Source organism: Odocoileus virginianus, chromosome 8, assembly GCF_023699985.2.
Source record: "Odocoileus virginianus isolate 20LAN1187 ecotype Illinois chromosome 8, Ovbor_1.2, whole genome shotgun sequence".
Lineage (NCBI taxonomy): Eukaryota > Metazoa > Chordata > Mammalia > Artiodactyla > Cervidae > Odocoileus > Odocoileus virginianus.
The window spans coordinates 19,396,861-19,415,102 of NC_069681.1; the positions used below are offsets into that span (position 1 = coordinate 19,396,861).

The 18,242-nt window shown below is 47.1% G+C and overlaps 1 protein-coding gene across 1 annotated transcript in view; it reads left to right on the forward strand.

Annotated features, from left to right (window-relative positions):
- The first annotated feature begins 9,987 nt into the window (after positions 1-9,987).
- The window catches only part of FAM124A (family with sequence similarity 124 member A), a 109,962-nt gene continuing 101,707 nt past the window's right edge, over positions 9,988-18,242 (forward strand). The window contains exon 1 of the mRNA XM_020899624.2: positions 9,988-10,291. Coding sequence (XP_020755283.2) covers positions 10,227-10,291 — 65 coding nt within the window. The 5' untranslated portion in view covers positions 9,988-10,226. The remainder of the gene's footprint in view (positions 10,292-18,242) is intronic.

Consider the following 18,242-nt stretch of genomic DNA (forward strand, 5'->3'; position numbering starts at 1 on the left):
CCAGGAAGAGTCGGCTTTTCCTGGTTGGTGGCCAATTTTTATAGCCTCAAGGCAAAGAAAATTTCTTCTGGAGGGGCAGCATTAGGTGACTGGTTAGGGCACTATAGAGTGAGTACTGGGGTGGGCCTTTCTGCCTAATTCAGGGTCAAGAAGCCTGCTGGTGATGATGGCAGATGGAGGGGGGTACTTTTGCCAACTGTTACAAAGGGGCTCAGTCAGCTTCGCAGGTGACCTTGGTTCTGGGCTCCGTGTCTGTAGCCTTGGGACAGGACTCCACAGGAAGCTCTTCCAATCACTCAGAATGTCAGGCAGGTGCTGCAGTCAGACCTGCACTCTGGCTACAGAATGGCGACTAAATAAGAGAGGCAGCAATGGGTGTGGGAGACATTGGAAGATCAGTGTAACAAGCTAGCCTAGAGAGAAGGGAGGAATGGACCAGGATGATGGCAGTGGATTTTAAGACAAGAGAAAATTTTAGGGTACATCTAGCGAGCAAGAGGCTGAGGGCTGAAGAATTGATGCTTTTAAATTGTGGCATTGGAAAAGACTCTGGAGAGCCCCTTGGACTGAGAGGAGATCAAGTCAGTCCATCCTAAAGGAAATAAATCCTGAATATTCATTGGAAGGACTGATGCTGAAGCTGAAGCTCCAATACTCTGGTCACCTGATGCGAAGAGCAGACTCACCAGAAAAGACCCTGATGCTGGGAAAGATGGGAGACAAAAAGGGGAAAGGGGGAGGCAGAGGATGAGATGGTTCGATAGCATCACTGATTCAACGGACATGATTTGAGCAAACTCTGTGAGACAGTGGAAGACAGAGGAGCCTGGCATACTACAGTCCATGGGGTTACAAAGAGTCAGACATGACTTAGCAGCTGAAAAACAACAACAGCAAGCAGTAAGCAGAGGGTTCAAGTGTTTGTCTGTATTTTGTAAGTGGAGGGTGGCCATAAGAATTCTTAAAGTTGCAGATCCATCCAGAGCTTAAAATTTGGCTCAACTCTGAGATACATAAATAGAAGTCTTCATGAGGTTAAGGACCAGATGGGGAGACAGAAATGGGAGTTGGAAGGATGGGAACATAAATTTGTATCTTGGAGTTTTAAATGACCATTGGAGCAGTTGTAAGACGACAGCAGTATTGGAAAGGGTGACTGTGAGCCAAATGTCCAAGGCCTCACTGGACCAGGGAAGGAACCAGCAAGACTTTAATATCAACCCACCAGGAGCAAGGGGACCGGGAAGGGGTGGGAAGGGGGCGGAAAGAAAGGCAGAACAGCCTAGACCTCAAAGAAGACAGGTCTCTGCCCTTCCCCTTTCTGTCTGGTTGGTGAGTTCTATTCACTCCTTAAGTCTCAACTTACACTTTCTATTCTGTGAAACTTTTTCCTATCCCTTCCTCATCATCCCCCTCCTGCTGCTCTCTCTCTCAGGATGTATTGTCTCCTCCCTTCCACGAACTCTAATAGCATCTTGTACATGTTTTAAAACTGAGCTACACACATACTAATTATGTCATGTTGAGGTTTGGGGCTTACTTGCCTGAATCTCCCAGTCATGACATCGGGATTCAAGGACAGGGGCTCTGTCCTATTTGAACCAGATCCATCAGGATAACCAAGTCAGTGTCTTTGGAGGAGAGAGCAAGTGTGTGGCATTCGTGTGGAAGGGGGAAGCTGCATTTGGACAGAAGGTGAGAGAGCTCATGGAGAGAGAGAGACTTGGAAGCTGACTATTGAGCAAAATGATGATTAATGTTAATACCCAACACTTCCCACGTGCCAGACACTACCTCTGTAATAACTCCTCTGTCCTCACAAGACCTTAGAGTACCTGCGATACAAACAAAGAAACTGATGCTCAGAGAGGTTACAACACTTGCCCCAGATTATAAACCTAGTTAAGTCATAGACTGTTGAGTTTGAACGCAACAGTCTGGCAGGGATCAAAACTCAAATCTACCCACTACACCTACCATCCCGCCTCCTACATAAGATGTCTTTGAAAGCAGTGTTACGGACTAAATTTTGCACCTGCAAATTCACATATTGACGCCCTAACCCTCAGTACCTCAGAACGTGACCAGATTTGGAGTTAAGGTCCTTAGGGAAATAAAGTGAGGCCATTTAGGGTGGGCCCTACTTGCTCAGATGGTAAAGAATCTGCCTGCAATGCAGGAGACCAGGGTTCGATCCCTGGATTGGGAAGATCCCCTGAGGAAGGGAATGGCAACCCACTCCAGTATTCTTGCCTGGAGAAATCCATGAACAGAGGAGCTCGGTGGACTACAGTCCATGGGGTTCCAAAGAATCAGATATGACTAAGTGACTAATTCAATCTCACTGGTGTCTTTATAAAGAGAGGAAATTTGGACACACACAGAGACACCAGAGATGTGTACACTGAGGAATGACCACGTGAGGATGCAGAGAGAAGGCAGTCGTTAACAAGCCAGGGACCTCAGGAGAAACCACATCTGCCAACACCTGGATCTTGGACTTGCAGCTTCTTCCAGAGCTGTGAGAAAGTAAACTTCTGCTGTTGAAGGCCCCAGTGTGTGGTATTTTGTTATGGCCACCCTAAGAAATGAATGCAGGCAGGCAGAATGGTGGAAGATTGGGTCACTGAAGGAAAGTGTGAGGATCAGAAGACAGAGAGCTAACATCCCATGATAAACAGGTGACTGGGCCACAGTTCCCAGAGGCACAGCCCTCCTCTCAGGGGCCTGGAGAGCAGTGTCCTGAGTCTAAAGTTTTCCTATATTTATAAATCTCCACTGCACTTCTCCAGAAGTCTTTCGTGTTCCCATCTCACTTTTCGCTCACCACCTGGCAGTTGGAGGGGTAACCGTGGGCACAATGTGGAGTGTCTGGCCTTGGACTCCAGGTCTACCCCATAAAGCAAAGGCTTCTTTGGAGACTCCAAGGCAGGACCACTCTCTCTGTTCCTCCCTATCCAAGCAGAGTCATTTATATTTTAATAAGATTATTTTCCAACGCAACAGTTTATCTTTAGTTTCATTTATCCCTTTGCCATCTGGTCCCCTTATGCTTGCCTGTAAGGCTAGTGGCTTTCTTTGTCTAAGTAGATTTGTCAATAGTTTATAATTTTTCTTGTCATGATCATAATATTTATTTTTCACATCAGACAAACTCTTCTGGAGTCTTGGAAGAAAGAGAATTTTTTTTCCATGTCTCTCTTTAACCTGAATTTTTATTTCGGGAAATGTTTTGTTTTTTTTTTGCCACATCACACAGCATGTGGGATCCTGACCAGGGGTTGAATCTGCACCCTCTGCAGTGGAAGCCCAGGGTCTTAACCACTGGACTCCCAGGAAAGTCCTGAAAATCTATTTTTTTTTAAATAAAGAATTAAATAAAAATGAATGAGCAAAACTTCTCAAACCAACATCTCTCCCAGTTCAATTTGCTACTAGATACCATAAGCCAGAATTTCACTTAAAGAACTATCCTAGGTCAGGGTGGCCATACAACGAAAGATCCAGAAGATTTAGACTCATACAATGAGATGGCCTAACTTCCCTCTGAACTGAAACTCAAACCCAAGCAAATCCCATGCCTAGGAGATTTTAAATTTTTTTTTTTTTTAATGTTTCAACCTCTAACCCTCAGATTTCTTATCTTAAAGCTTTGTTGTTGTCATTTAGTCACTAACTCATGTCTAATTCTTCTTGCAACCCCACGGGTAGCCTGCCAGGCTCCTAAGTCCATGGAATTCTCCAGGCAAGAATACTGGAATAAGTTGCCATTTCCTTCTCCAGGGGATCTCCCTGACCCAGGGATCAAATCCGTGTCTCCTGCTTGGTAGATGGATTCCTTACCACTGACTCACCAGGCAAGTTCCATCTTAAAGCTACTTGTCTTTTACTAACTCCTTTGGCACCCTCCCTATTACTTTTTTGATTACTAGTCTATCTCTTTCACTGACAGAACTGATGCTCTTTCCTATCAGATTATTTTGAGTTTCTTCCTTCAGTAAAGTGCATTGATATTCCAGTCCTACTCTAACAGACACAGGCATCTTTCAGGTGTGTGGAGGGGTAGGGGGGGAGGCGGGTTTCCTCTAAGAAAGCTCGGCTTGGTGGAAAGGCCAGCCCTGCTGCTGGGTCTGGAAGGAGATGAACTGTCCTCTCCCGACCTCAAAAGCTCCATGAGGCCAGCTACGGCCTCTGACCTGTTCACCAGTGTGTGCCTGGCACCCGGCCGCTGCCTGAAACACAAGTGCTCAACAAATAAAAGGATGGACAGCCTTTTTCTAACGCACCACCGTATGCAGCCACATCCACAGAGGCTGAAAAGAGTATCCTGGGTGAGATCCAACAAGATATTGTGTTCAGATCTCTCTGAGAAAAAGTGATTTAAAAAAACCAGTGACACCTTGTAATCATATGCTTCACAGTTTCTAGAGGGCTTCACATCTCTTGTGAGATTTATAACAACAAGCCCAGTTTTTAGAAGTTTTTCAAACTTAATTCACTTATTTTAATTAGAGGATAATTACAGTATTGTGATGGACTCTGCCATACATCCACATGAATCGGCCACAGGCATATATGTGACCCCCTCCCTCCTGGACCCCCCTCCCACCTTCCTCTCCCCACCCCTCCAGGTTGTCACAGAGCACCAGCTTTGGTGCCCTGCATCATGCATCAAACTCCCACTTACTGTCTATCTTACATACGGTAATGTATATGTTTCAATGCCATTCTCTCAAACCATCCCACCCTCTCCTTCTCCCACTGTGACCAAAAGTCTGTTCTTTATGTTTGTGTCTCCTTTGCTGCTAGGCATGTACTATCTTTCTAGATTCAGAACTATCTTTCTAGATTCCATATATATGCATTACTACACAACAAACTCATTTGAAGGACAATGGAAGCCCCACAGTTTTGTGTGAGGTTGTACACGGAAGGCCTCTACTTCAATGCCTGATGTGTAGTGAGTGCTTCTGAAACAGCCGATGATCTACACTGTTGTTCTAGTGACTTGATGAATTCCGGTTAGAAATCGGCTTTCATGTTTCCTGGCCTATGACACCCTACCTCAGAGTTCCTCCCACACTGGCCTCAGACTCCAATGGGAACATCTCTAAGGGGTTTGGGCAGGACATTCTAAGCAGACCAGGGACACTTCTCTGCCCATATCTTACAGGGGGGAGGGGGAGGGTGCTGCACCCCCACAATTAAAGTGATCAGTGTTAAATAGCTGGAAGGAGAGCCTGGGAATCATGTAAAGGTTATGGGCAAGATATACTCTGGTGACCACTACAAGGTCCTCTTACCAAAAAAATAACAAAGTGAGGTTCCTGGGACCCAAAGACTTAAGGGGGAGCCCAGCTGGATATTTGTGCTCAGAGGGACAGTGAGTACTGCTCACAATTTTTCTCTTCCTGATAATAAATGCATCATTACTGAGTCACCATCGGGGGGCTGTGCCAATGAAAAATAACACTTGTGTCCCCTGCAATCAAGGGGAGCTGGATCAATCCATCATTTGAGACGTGGTCCAGGTTTTTATCTAATTTGACCTTTCTCTGGATATTTGAGAAAGACTGCAGGAGATGCAGGAGACAAGGGTTCAATCTCTAGGTTGAGAAGATCCTCTGGAGGAGGGCATGGCAACCCACTCCAGTACTCTTGCCTGGAGAATCCCATGGACAGAGGAGCCTGGTAGGCTCCAGTTTGTGGGGTCGCAAAGGGTTGGACACAACCGAAGAGACGCATGAAAATGATTTAAGCAGCGTCTCATTTTCTAAGGATCATGCTAAGTTCACTGCTTCTTCTCTGCTCGTTTTCTTAGTGTCCTCCTCCTGAGGGTGTGATGGCTGGCCCTTTGTCCTTCCCAGCAGATGACGAGGACTCCATCCACAGTCAATGGATCACCTGGCTCCTCTGCTCATTCACTGGGTGGCCTGGGGCAAGGCCCTTGAACTCACTGAGATTTAGTTTCCTCAACTGCCAAGTGAAAAAATAAACCTACTTCAGAGAACGTTGCCCAGGATTAAATAACGTGACAAATATGAATTGCCTCTACACAGAATAAGTGAAGGTAGGTGCCCTTGAGGCTGTTAAGGAGAACAAGACAGCAGGATGTTCATTATCTTATACCTGTTGTTCAGTTGCTCAGTTGTGTCCGACTCTTTGAGACCCCATGGACTCTAGCACGCCAGGCTTCCCTGTCCTTCAGTATCCTCTGGAGTTTTCTCAAACTCATGTCCATCGAGTCAGTGATGCCATTCAACCATCTCGTCCTCTGTCGTCCCCCTCTCCTCCTGCTTCTATCTTTCCCAGCATCAGGGTCTTTTCCAATGAGTCACTTCTTCTCATCATGAAGCCAAAGTATTGGAGCTTCAGCTTCATCATCAGTCCTTCCAGTGAATATTCAGGGTTGATTTCCATTATACTTACTTATTTGGCCCCTTTTATCAGCCCTTTAGTTTGGTTTATGGACAGGCTTCATCCTACGACTTTTCAAATAGGCTATAACGGTCTTTTGACTTCTGGGAGATGTCAGATTTATATAGAAATGCCTCACTATCATCTTTCCCATTTGGGGTCCTTCTGGTCCCCCCGCTTCCCTCTGTCTCTAATCAAGTGCTCAGTGCTCTGTCCTGCCGCACTCTTGCTGGTCTCTGCACCAGGAAAGCTCTCCTTACTACTTCCCCTACCCCAGGCTGTGGCTGCTTTCCCTTCTTTCACTCAGCAGGTACCTATTGCTCCAAGGACTATTCCAGGTACTGGGGATACAGCAGTAAACAAAACAGAGCTCCTGCTCTCCCGGAGCTGGCGTTCCATGGGTAGGATTAGAGAGGAAAGATGAGGTCGTCAGTCAATAAACATATTAGATGTCAAGTGCTGGTAGAGTTATAAGAAAGAACAGAGCAGGCTAAGGGAACACTGTGAGGCAAGTTTAATCGGGAAGGGCTCTCTGATCAGGGGCCATTTGAACGGAGTCCTTTATTTATTTATTTTTTCGGAGTCCTTTAAGTTCAATGTTTTCTTAAAATCTATTTATTTTTAATTGGCAGATAATTGCTTTACAATGTTGTGTTTGTCTTTCTGCCATACATCAACATGAATCAGCCGTAAGCATACGTATGTTCAGGGCCTCCCAGGTGGTTCAGTGGTAAAGAATCTGCCTTCAATGCAGGAGACCCAGGTTCGATCCCTGGGTCAAGAAGATCCCCTGGAGGAGGGCATGGCAACCCACTCCAGTATTCTTGCCTGGAGAATCCCATGGACAGAGGAGCCTGGCGGGCTCCAGTCCATAGGGTCGCACTGCAGCGACTGAGCCTGCGGGCGTGCACACACGTGCTCTGGAAGCTCCCTCCCACCCCCCCACCCCAGCCCGCCCCTCGGGGTCGTCACAGAGCCCTGGGCTGAGCTCCCTGTGTTTTTCAGCAACTTCCCAGTAGCTATCTGTTTGGCATATGGTTATGTATGCATCTCAGTGCTTCTCTCTCAATTCATCCCACCCCCTCCTGCCCCTGCTGTGCCTGTAAGTCTGTTCTCTGAGCAGAATCCTGAAAGATAATGTGGCAAGAGCCTTGCAGAAAATCTGGGAGCAATTATTCCAGGGAGCAGAAACAGTAAGTGCAAAGACCCCGAGGCAGAAGAGGGTTGAATATCCCTTCCTGAGAGAGCGTTCCCTGACATTCCAACTTGAATTACGTTCTCTCTCAGGACTCACTGTTCTTTTTCTTCATAGCATCCACTTCATTTATGTTATATATATATATATATATATATATATTTATATATGTATATATATATATATACATATATATATTTATATATGTGTGTATATATATATATACATATATATATGTGTGTGTATATATATATATTAACATATACCTATTTCATTAGTCTCCCTCTCCTTATAAGGAGAGGGATTATAAGTTCCATGAGGGCAAGCATACTATCCATTACTGTCTTCCTTCATTTATATATCCAGAACTCAGCCTTCTATCTGGTATTTATTGACTGTACCAATAAATTTAAGCTGGTCACTAATGGCATTGTGCTGTAAATCTCTTACAACAATTCTTTTGTCTTGTCTGAGAATTTCCTTTTAGACATCAGTATATAGGGTGGGGGTGGGGTGGCAGTGAGGGGGATCTCCTCTGAAGAATTGACATGCTGCTTCTTTCAGCTAATGAGCACAAATTGAGTATAATATTTCCATCTCTATTTTGTGTTCAGGGAATTTTATGCTCAGTAAGGACAATTCAGTTAAGATTTGGGGTTGGCATATTTACCTATGTTTTTTCTTGCTGAGATTGCATGTCTATTCTGCTTTTGTTTAGTTAGATCTCTCTTTTGTGTAATGTGATTAAGAATCAAAGGGAGTGACATTTAAGTGAGTAGGAAGGAAGAACAGAAGGGAGAGGAGAGGGAGAGAGGAAAGAAAATAGATTCCCCTTCCTGAAACCACTTGTCACAGCTTTGCAAACCAAGACTGGGGCTGTAGCTAGCTCATGCTTTAGAAGTAATGATGGCTGCCTAGGACTAGTGCTTATCAGGACCAACACTACATTTTCTTACATACGATCTCATTAAATTCACAACAGGCTCTAGGGTAGATATCAACAGTCCAATCTTACAAAGAAGTAAATCAAAGCTCAAAGGGGCTAAATAATTTGTCTCAAAAAAGAAGAAACTAGAAATGAGTGCCTTCCTATGGCTTGGGCAGGGCTGTCAGAATTAAATCCAAATAGTTTTGCTCCTTCCTGACCCCAAACTCTATCTAGCCTCATCCTAATGGGAAGTGATCCGCTGCAATAGTGATCATTAACTCACCCCAGGGGCTGAGCAGGGTATTTTACAAACATCCATTATCTCCCTACAGCAGCAACCCCTGAATGCAGGTGCCTGCAATTGTCTTCAAGTTATTTTTAAAGGCTTTTTTTTTTTAACTAGCAAAAGGTAACTCAGATGGTAAAGCATCTGCCTGCAATGCAGGAAACGCTGTTCAATCCCTGGATTGGAAAGATACCCTGGAGAAGGGAATGGCAACCCAGTATTTCTTGCCTGGAGGATTCCACGGACAGAGGAGGCTGGTGGGCTACAGTCCATGGGGTTGCAAAGAGTTGGACACTACTGAGCGACTAACACACAAAAGAATGACGTGACACCAGTGGTAAACTGGCAAGTTGGCGGTGGGAAGCCACTCAGACCTGTGCTAAAAAAGGTGATAATAAATTCAGTATTGGCAATTCTGAGGGAACTGTGAGAAAACACCTAGATGCTCTAGAAGTAAAACAGGTTCCTCCTCGCTTCCACCGTGCTCCCTGGTGTTTCTCCGTGGGAATTGCAACGCCGCCGCGGCTCAGGAACCTCCCGGCGATCCCTAAGAGTCTGAATTCCGGGACTGTGGGCCCAGGGGAGCCCACTCACCCGGCTCACCCACTCACCCGCGAGGCACTCATTTCTACTTTCTTCTTTTTTAAGGCAAGTTATTTAACCTCTTTGAGCTTTGATTTTCTTATCTGTAAGATTGGACTGTTGATATCTGCCCTATAGCTTTTTGTGAATTTAATGAGATTGTGCGTGAGAATATGTGGCACTGGTCTTGATAAGCGGTCACAAAGCACAGACGGGAACACGCGCCCAGGAAACACCCAGAAGTGTACAACGACCATTATTGCATGCCTCACCCACCCACCCACAGCAAACCCCAAGTGCACAAGACCGCACAGACCTCATCCACTCCTGCACTCACACCACACACGGGCACGCAACATGCGGGCTCATGCGAGCTCGCGCACACGCTCACACCCGCTGCACACACCCTCTCGCGCGTGCACCTACGCTCGCTCACAGGCACATACTTTCTTGCGTGCGCACAGACTCCGCACAGACCCGCGCGCGCGCTCACACCACATGCACACGCCCTCTTGCGTACGCACGTACCCCCGACTCGCGTGCACACACCAGCGCGCACACGCTCCGTGCACACACACTCGGGCGCGCGCAGACGCTCTCTCGGCCGATCTGCGAAGGGCGAAACGCGAGCAGCCCCCGGGGGACAGTCTGGGCGCGGCCAGAAGAGGGCGCGGCGCGGGGCGGTGCCGGAGTTGTTTGCCTGAGCCCCGGCCGCCAGACTCTCCGAGGGAGCCCCGCCAGCTCGCGCCGGGCCGGGTTGAGCTGGGCCGCCCGGGTCACGCCGGCGCTCGCGAGCGGAGCGCGGCGGGGAGTGCACCATGGATCCCAAGGCGGGTGGCGGCGAGGAGGATGACTGCGTGGACTCGGGCGCCGAGACTGGAGGGTGAGCCGCGCGGACCGGGCCGGGCAGTGGGCGAGGGGGGCACTCTTCGAGTTGCGCTGCGGCTCTTCCCGGCCGGGGACCTTCCTGGACCGCGCGCCCGAGCCACTTGGGCTGGCCTTGGGCCACTGGGGCTGCTCCTGCCGCCGGGTCCCTCAGGGAAGCCGGAGGGGCTGTGGTGAGCCCATCTGGGCCGGCCTTGAGAACAGAACGGCGTGGTTCGTGGCTGCCCGGGTCAGGGCGGTCCCCTCCCTGAGGGGCAGGAAAGTGGAAGGACTCTAGGTTCAGAGTAACCCCACACCGCCCCAGCCCCTCCTGCCCACCGCTCTCACTGAGATGATGCAGCGTGCAGGGCAAATGCAGAGTCCCCCTGTATCCTCCTCAGACCAGGGATGCTCTTGCACTTGTTTCTACCTTCCGCAAGGACTTTCTTCCTGTAACTCCGGAGCCCCCTGGAGTCCGGGACGGGGGCTTGGGGATGAGAAGTAAAGAGGGTAGGATACGTGAGACCTGGAAGTCTTTCAGAAGTCGTCTAAGAGGATGGCGTTTCTCATTTTATGGCTTGATTGTGCTTGGCGAGACGCCCTGTCTCCCCAACCCCTCCGCTGCCCAGCCGAAACTTCCTCGCCTCTGTGCGCACCTGTGCCAGCTGGAAGCACTAGCCTTGAGCACAGGTGGGGTGAGGATAGTGCTATGATCTAGCCCTGTTTATCATTATTATAAATTTTTTAATATCCTCTTCGCTTCAGCTGACTCAATTAGCCCAAACCTTTGGCGACTCATGTAATTAACCCTCTCCCACCAACACTGTTTTCCTGAGCGGGACAAAAGACTGAATGTCTTTTAGGAGACGGAGGCCATTGTAAAGCCTCCCGCCCAGCCCCTATCTCTAGAGGACTTCCCGGTGCAGAGTCAGCGCTACATCCCGGATGCGGGTACCGACCCAGAAGGAAAGGGTGTCTTTTCCTATCAGCGGTAACCCCGGGGGGAGCGGCGGGGAGGACAGGAGCTGCCCAGGGCACAGAAAGCCTCGTTTCTGGATGGTTGAGGGAGAGGGGGGCAATTCAGAATAATCTCAGGATTTGGCAACCCTGGGAGGACAGAGAGAGAGTCCAGGTCCAGAATGGACCCAGGGTCTGACCTGACCCAGGGAGAGTCTCCCTAGGCAGCCCCTCCTGCCCGCCCACCCCACCCTTCCTTGCAGCCTCCACCCACTCAGCCCACCTCTGGGACCTTACTGCCCCAAAGCATTTACTGTGCAATATGCTTTCCTTGTTACCCACTTGTGATCACTGAGGGTTCACTACAGAACCCAATTACCTTCCAGTGTTGCAACCTGATTCCAAATACTGAACTCCTGTGCTTCCTCCCACACTCTGTATATGTGAAGTTTATCCACTTTAATCAGAGATTCTTGGCTTCCTGCCTCCCTGTGTTTAGTTAGCTAGACCATGAGTAAAAGAACAAAGCAAAATTAACCAGCTTATTTTCAGCTGGGTTAAATAAAGCATAAGCTGGTCCATTGGTTTTCAATTTGTGGAACTCACGTAAAACAGGTCTTTTTTGCAAGGGCTGTCTTGAAGAAGTGCAGAGGAAGCCCTGACCTGTATATCACACACACCCCTCAAGCCCGCCCCCCCCCCCCCCCCATCCCAAGGGACAGCATAACAGCTGTCAGGGCTCCTGGGAGGGGTTCGCTCAGCATTCTGCCACCACTCCGCCTCTGTCATAATGTGTACGTTAATAGGACAGAATTGTTTGAAGAATTCTTATTACTTCTGTAGCATTCTTAAAGCTAAAGTGGCATACATTTAAATGAAATAGTTTCGGCTATTTCTATTAATCTAGTATTTGCCACTTACTCATATATCCTTTAAAGTTGAGTTTACTTATTTAAAAAACTGTCCATAGTTTCCCTGCTTTTCCAGCGCTTGCCCCCTCTTACCCTATCCAGCTTCATATAGCTGCCTGTGGAGACTGTGTAGAAAATATGTAGAAAGCACTCAGTATGTGTTTGCTTCCCAGGTGGCGCTAGTGATAAAGAACCCACTTGCCAATGCAGGAGACATAAGAGACTCAGGTTCGATCCCTGGGTCAAGAAGATCCCCTGGAGGAGGGCATGGCAACCCACTCCAGTGTTCTTGCCTGGAGAATCCCATGGACAGAGGAGCCTGGAGGGCTACAGTCCACAGGGTTGCAAAGGGTTGGACACGACTGAAGTGACTTAGCACAGCATATTTTTAAAACACAAATCGGATCATGTGTCTCTGCCTTGCAAGCTTTTAGTGGTTCTGTTGTCTACAAAGTACCAAGAGTTTAGCATGGCCCACAAGCCCTGGTGTTGTGCAGTACCCCCCAACCCCCGCTCTCTGGCCTTGTCACTTGGCAGGCCCATCCTTGCACCCTGCATCCAATCACATCAGCTGGATTTTCTCCAGTTCCCTCGCCTGTGTCAAGCTGCCCTCTTTGCCTGCTGGGCCCTTCACCTGGCACGCTTGTCCGCCAGGTGAAACTCTACTCTTAGGAGTCAGCTCAAATGACACATCTTCTAAGATAAGGAGTCTTAATTTGGGATGCGTGAATTGCTTTGAGCTGTAAGCAAAATGATGGGCTTTGTGTGGTTTTATGAGAAGACACTATTTTTCATCAGAGTCTCAGAGTAGCCCTTGGTCCCCTCCAAACCAAGTTTGGGCAGGGTATGAGAAGTTTCCTCTTCAACATGCTGTGTTTGAAGTATTGGGAGACATCCAAGGAAAGATAGTGAGTCAGCAATCAGGTAATCTACCTAGAGAGGAGGACTGCAGGATGGCATTGCATTTGGGAACTGCCAGCCTGAAAATGGCAATTGAAGCCTTCAGAGTGGATTAAATCAACTAAAGGTCATAGCAGACACATGCCTGGCATTTCCTATGTGCCAGGTACCATTCTAAGACTTGTGCTGCGTGCTAAGTCGCTTCAAGCGTGTCCAACTCTCTGTGACTACAGGGGCTATAGCCTGCCAGGCTTCTCTTGTCCGTGGGATTCTCCAGGGAAGAATACTGGTGTGGGTTGCCACTTCCTTCTCCAGGGGATCTTCCCAACCCAGGGATTGAGCCCATGTCTCTTATGTCTCCTGCACTGCAGGTGGGTTCTTTACCACTAGGGCTACCTGGGAAGTTTCATTGTTGTTGTTCAGTCGCCCACAGTCACCCAGTTATGTCTGACTCTTGGCGACCCTGTGGACTGCAGCATGCCAGGCCTCCTTGTCCCTCACCATCTCCCAGAGTTTGCCCAAGTTCATGTCCATTGCATTGGTGATGGCATCCAGCCCTCTCATCCTCTGATGCCCTCTTCTCCTTCTGCCCTCAATCTTTCCCAGCATCCCTATTTCATTGACTCATTTAATCATTCAACAGCTCTGGGAAGCAGGTGCTATTGAAGGCCAACCTTGCAAAACTACAATATTTAAATGTCAGGTAAAGGAGGATGAGATGATAAAGGAGTCTGAGAAAAAGGAGGCGTAGAGTGAAAAAAAGAAGGTGGTATCCTGGAAGCCAAGGGGAAAAAGAAGGAAAGAGGCAAGCTATGCTACTGAGGAATGAATCAGGAGGAAGGTGAAGTGTCTTCTTTTTTTACATTTTTGGCTGTGCTGGGTCGTCATTGCTCCACATGGGCTTTCTCTGGTTGCCACGAGTCGGGGGCTGCTCTCTAGTTACCATATGCAGGCTTCTCCCTGTGGTGGCTTCTCTTGCTGTGGAGCACAGGCTCCTGGGCTTGGGTTTCAGTAGTTGCAGCCCATGAGCTTAGTTGCTCTGCTCCATGTGGAAGCTTCCCGGACCAGGGATTGAACCTGTGTCCCCTGCATTGGCAGACGGATTCTTAACCACGAGAGAAGTCCGGAAATGTCTTCTTTGTAAACAGAGATGATGAAGAGAAGGAAGAGTAGTAGTTGATGGAGCAGAAGTGGGTGCAAAAGCCAGGTCAGTGTGAGGGAAAGGAGGTGGCTGGGAATGGGAGGAGTGAGGAGAGGCAGTATCTGGGAGCAGGGAATGGGATGAGGGAAGGAGTCTTCAACATAAGCAATAATCGGGCAGTAAATGCTCATAGAAAGGATTCTGTAAATGAGGAAGGTTAACTGTAGGAGAAAGATGTATATCTGTAATGTCAGCTTTCTAAAAAGGTAGAGGGGGGCAGATGGACCTTGGACCAGCTGGACAGATTGGCTTATGGACAGAGGGGGGACATCCCTGTTGCAATCAGTGGGAGAGGAGGGAACATGGGTTTCCACTGAGTCCAGATGCAGCACCCCAGAAGAATGGAGACTTGACATGGTTGTTCAGGCAAAGATGAGTGGGAAGCCAGCTGAGATTAGTGATTACGTCGGAAGGTACCAGTCTGTCTCTCCTGCAGCAGGGTCCATCTGCCTAGGGGCAGGCAGAGAGAGACAGTGGGTAGCTGGGATCATCAAGGCTGGTGGGGGGACTGTTGCTAGGCTGGTGTGAGCAGAACAGAGGAGCAAGGCATTCTGGGGCTATTGCTTGAGCTGATGACTGATCCTTTCAGCAGCGCATCTGAAATGCCGCTAAGAACCTCTGTGGGTCCCACTGCCAGGGGGTGGACTGTGCTCATTCCTTTGAATGTTACAGTCAAAAGAGCCAGCCAGCTGCAGTCTTTTTTTGTTTGTTTGTTCCTTTTTTTTTTTCATTTATTTTTATTAGTTGGAGGCTAATTACTTTACAATATTGTAGTGGTTTTTGCCATACATTGACATGAATCAGCCATGGATTTACATGTATTCCCCGTCCTGATCCCCCCTCCCACCTCCCTCCCCACCCGATCCCTCTGGGTCTTCCCAGTGCACCAGCCCTGAGCACTTGTCTCATGCATCCAACCTGGGCTGGTAATCTGTTTCAGCCTTGATAATATACATGTTTTGATGCTGTTCTCTCGAAACATCCCACCCTCGCCTTCTCCCACAGAGTCCAAAAGTCTGTTCTGTACATCTGTGTCTCTTTTTCTGTTTTGCATATAGGGTTATCGTTACCATCTTTCTAGTAAATGCTGGAGAGGGTGTGGAGAAAAGGGAACCCTCTTACCCTGTTGGTGGGAATGCAAACTAGTACAGCTGCTATGGAGAACAGTGTGGAGATTTCTTAAAAAACTGGAAATAGAACTGCCATATGACCCAGCAATCCCACTTCTGGGCATACACACCGAGGAAACCAGATCTGAAAGAGACACGTGCACCCCAATGTTCATCACAGCACTGTGTATAACAGCCAGGACATGGAAGCAACCTAGATGCCCATTAGCAGAAGAATGGATGAGGAAGCTGAGGTACATATACACCATGGAATATTACTCAGCCATTAAAAAGAATTCATTTGAATCAGTTCTAATGAGATGGATGAAACTGGAGCCCATTATACAGAGTGAAGTAAGCCAGAAAGATAAAGACCAGCTGCGGTTTAAATGCTGGCTCCTCCACTTAGGAATTGTGGAACCTTGAACCAGTTACTTAAGCTCTCTCTGCCCTCAGCTTTCCCGTCTATATACTGTGGGTGACATAATAGTACTCCCCTCATAGGGTGGTTATGAGGATTAAATGAGGCTATACACTTAAATTCCATGGACAGAGGAGCCTGGCGGGCTACAGTCCATGGGGTTGCAGAGAGTCGGACACAACTGAGCAATTAACACTATACACTTAAAGTCCCTAGAATGGTGCCTGGCATAAGTAGACCCCCAGTATGAAAAATACTCCAAATGGTAAACTTGAGGATTAAAAAAAAACACACAAACATATATATAGGCTGCGCTGGGTCTTCATTGCTGTGTCCAGGCTTTCTCTAGTTGCTGCAGGCCTAGTTGTGGTGCTCAGGTTTCTCATTGCAGTGGCTTCTCTTATTGCGCAGCACAGGCTCTAAGGTGCGTGGACTTCAGTAGTTGCAGTACTCAGGCTCAGTAGCTGTGGCCCTTCCGGCATGTGGAATCTTCCCGGACCAGGGATCGAACTGGCGTCCCTGGCATTGCAAGGCTGATTCTTAACCACTGGACTATGAGGGAAGCCCCTTAGAGTTTTTTTTTTTAATGCCTGTTTTTAAAGTTTATTTTATTTATTTTTATTTTTGGCTGTGCTGGGTCTTCATTGTTTTTGCACAGGCTTTCTCTAGTCACAGCAGTGGGGTTACTGTTCATTGCAATATGTGGGCCTCTCATTGTGGTGGCTTCTCTTGTTGCACAGGCTCTAGGGTGAGTGGGCTTCGGTAGTTCCAGCTCTCAGACTCTAGGGCACAGACTCAGTTGTGGCACACGTGCTTAGTTGCTCCATGGTATGTGGAATCTTCCCGGACCAGGGATCAAACCTGTGTCCCCTGCATTGGCAGACAGATTCTTATCCACTGTGCCACCAAGGAAGTCCTTAGAGTTTCATATAATAAAAAGGTACATCTCCAGGTGCCCTCAAAACCATATGTTCTGTGTCCACAGTAGAGGCTCTGATGCTTTTAAATGCCTTAAAAATTTGGTCATTGTTCAGAACGTCTTAAAGGCTATGGCACATGCCTCAATATGATAATTATTTTTATTTTAAAGATGAAGAAATGAAGGTTTGGAGGGTGCATGACTAGTTAATGGGTTAGATTGAAGCCCAGGCCTCCAGCACACTTTCCACCTGGTAAAGTTGTCTTTCAAGGAGCAGCTGGTCTGTAGTTAATTCTTATTTTCTGTTCAAATACTTTCTTTTGCTTGGAATGCTATCAATACCTTTGCAGTCTGACCCCTCAACATGGGCTAAGACTAAAAGCAAACTAGCATTCTGGGGTAATTGACGTCATTTTGAAACTTGCATTCTCTAGATCCACTTGAAAACCTGCTTTGTGCTTCCATGTACTTTCTGTTAGAAAAAGATTAGCAAGTCAGCTACTGACTGTAATCCACTATCATAAGAAACAGAATCTCTTGAACAGAGAGACAAGCAGAGTTTTGTAAACCAAAACAAAAGACTAAGATGAATGTTTTCCAATGGGTGTTTCTTTAGCGCTGTCTCCCAGATTTGGCCTTTAAGCCACTCTTTCAAATATGACAATAGCTGATGGGTTATTTTCATTCAGAAGTTTGACCTGGCAGTAATGGCAGTAATGTCAGCTGTCACTGAGCTTATGAAAACATAGGGTCATATTATGTCCTTTATCTTTGGGTGACCTCCAACAGATGCATCACTGTGATTTCAGAGATAACCAACAATTCACAGGTCTAGCATTTATAAACTGGTGGGTGGGAAAAAATAGGTAGAGTAGATTTTTAAACGAGCCGTTTAAAGAACAGTAGGTGGGGAAATCTTGCATAGAAGAAAAGACAATCTAGTAGATACTCTATTATCTTTGTGTTCAAGGTGGAGCTCGATAGCTCTAAGTTACTTTGGCATCTAATTCAATAGACCGAGAGTTCACAGTTGAGGTCCATGGGGCATTGAGCTGATTTACCAAAACGTCAAGATCAATTTCACTGAAATGTCGAGATCAATTCTTACCCCAAGATTTCTCTGGAAAAGAGAATTTAGGAAGGTATCCATTTTAAATGAACATAAAAATTGGCCAGTAGGCTATTGACAGTGGTAAACTATCTTAAGTGCTGACCTCTTTCTATTTAGCCCCTCTACATATAATTGTGATTAAAGTCCAGTCAAGGGACCACATATCACTTTCTGTTTAGTATTACATTACTAAATAAATGTGATGTTTGAAAATGTGTCTACTATATGTGCCAGGTATGTGAATATATATAATCTTTGTATTATCCTGCTTCTCTATATCATGTGTCCATAAATTTTTCATCCTAAAATTTGTGGATGCACCTGGCATGCTTCATTCTGGGAGAGCTGAATATCTTATGCAGAGCCAGCTAGAGAAATTCTTATAAATTCTTCTCACATCTTAAGATGTGAGACCAATAAATAAGATCCCCAAGACAGGTA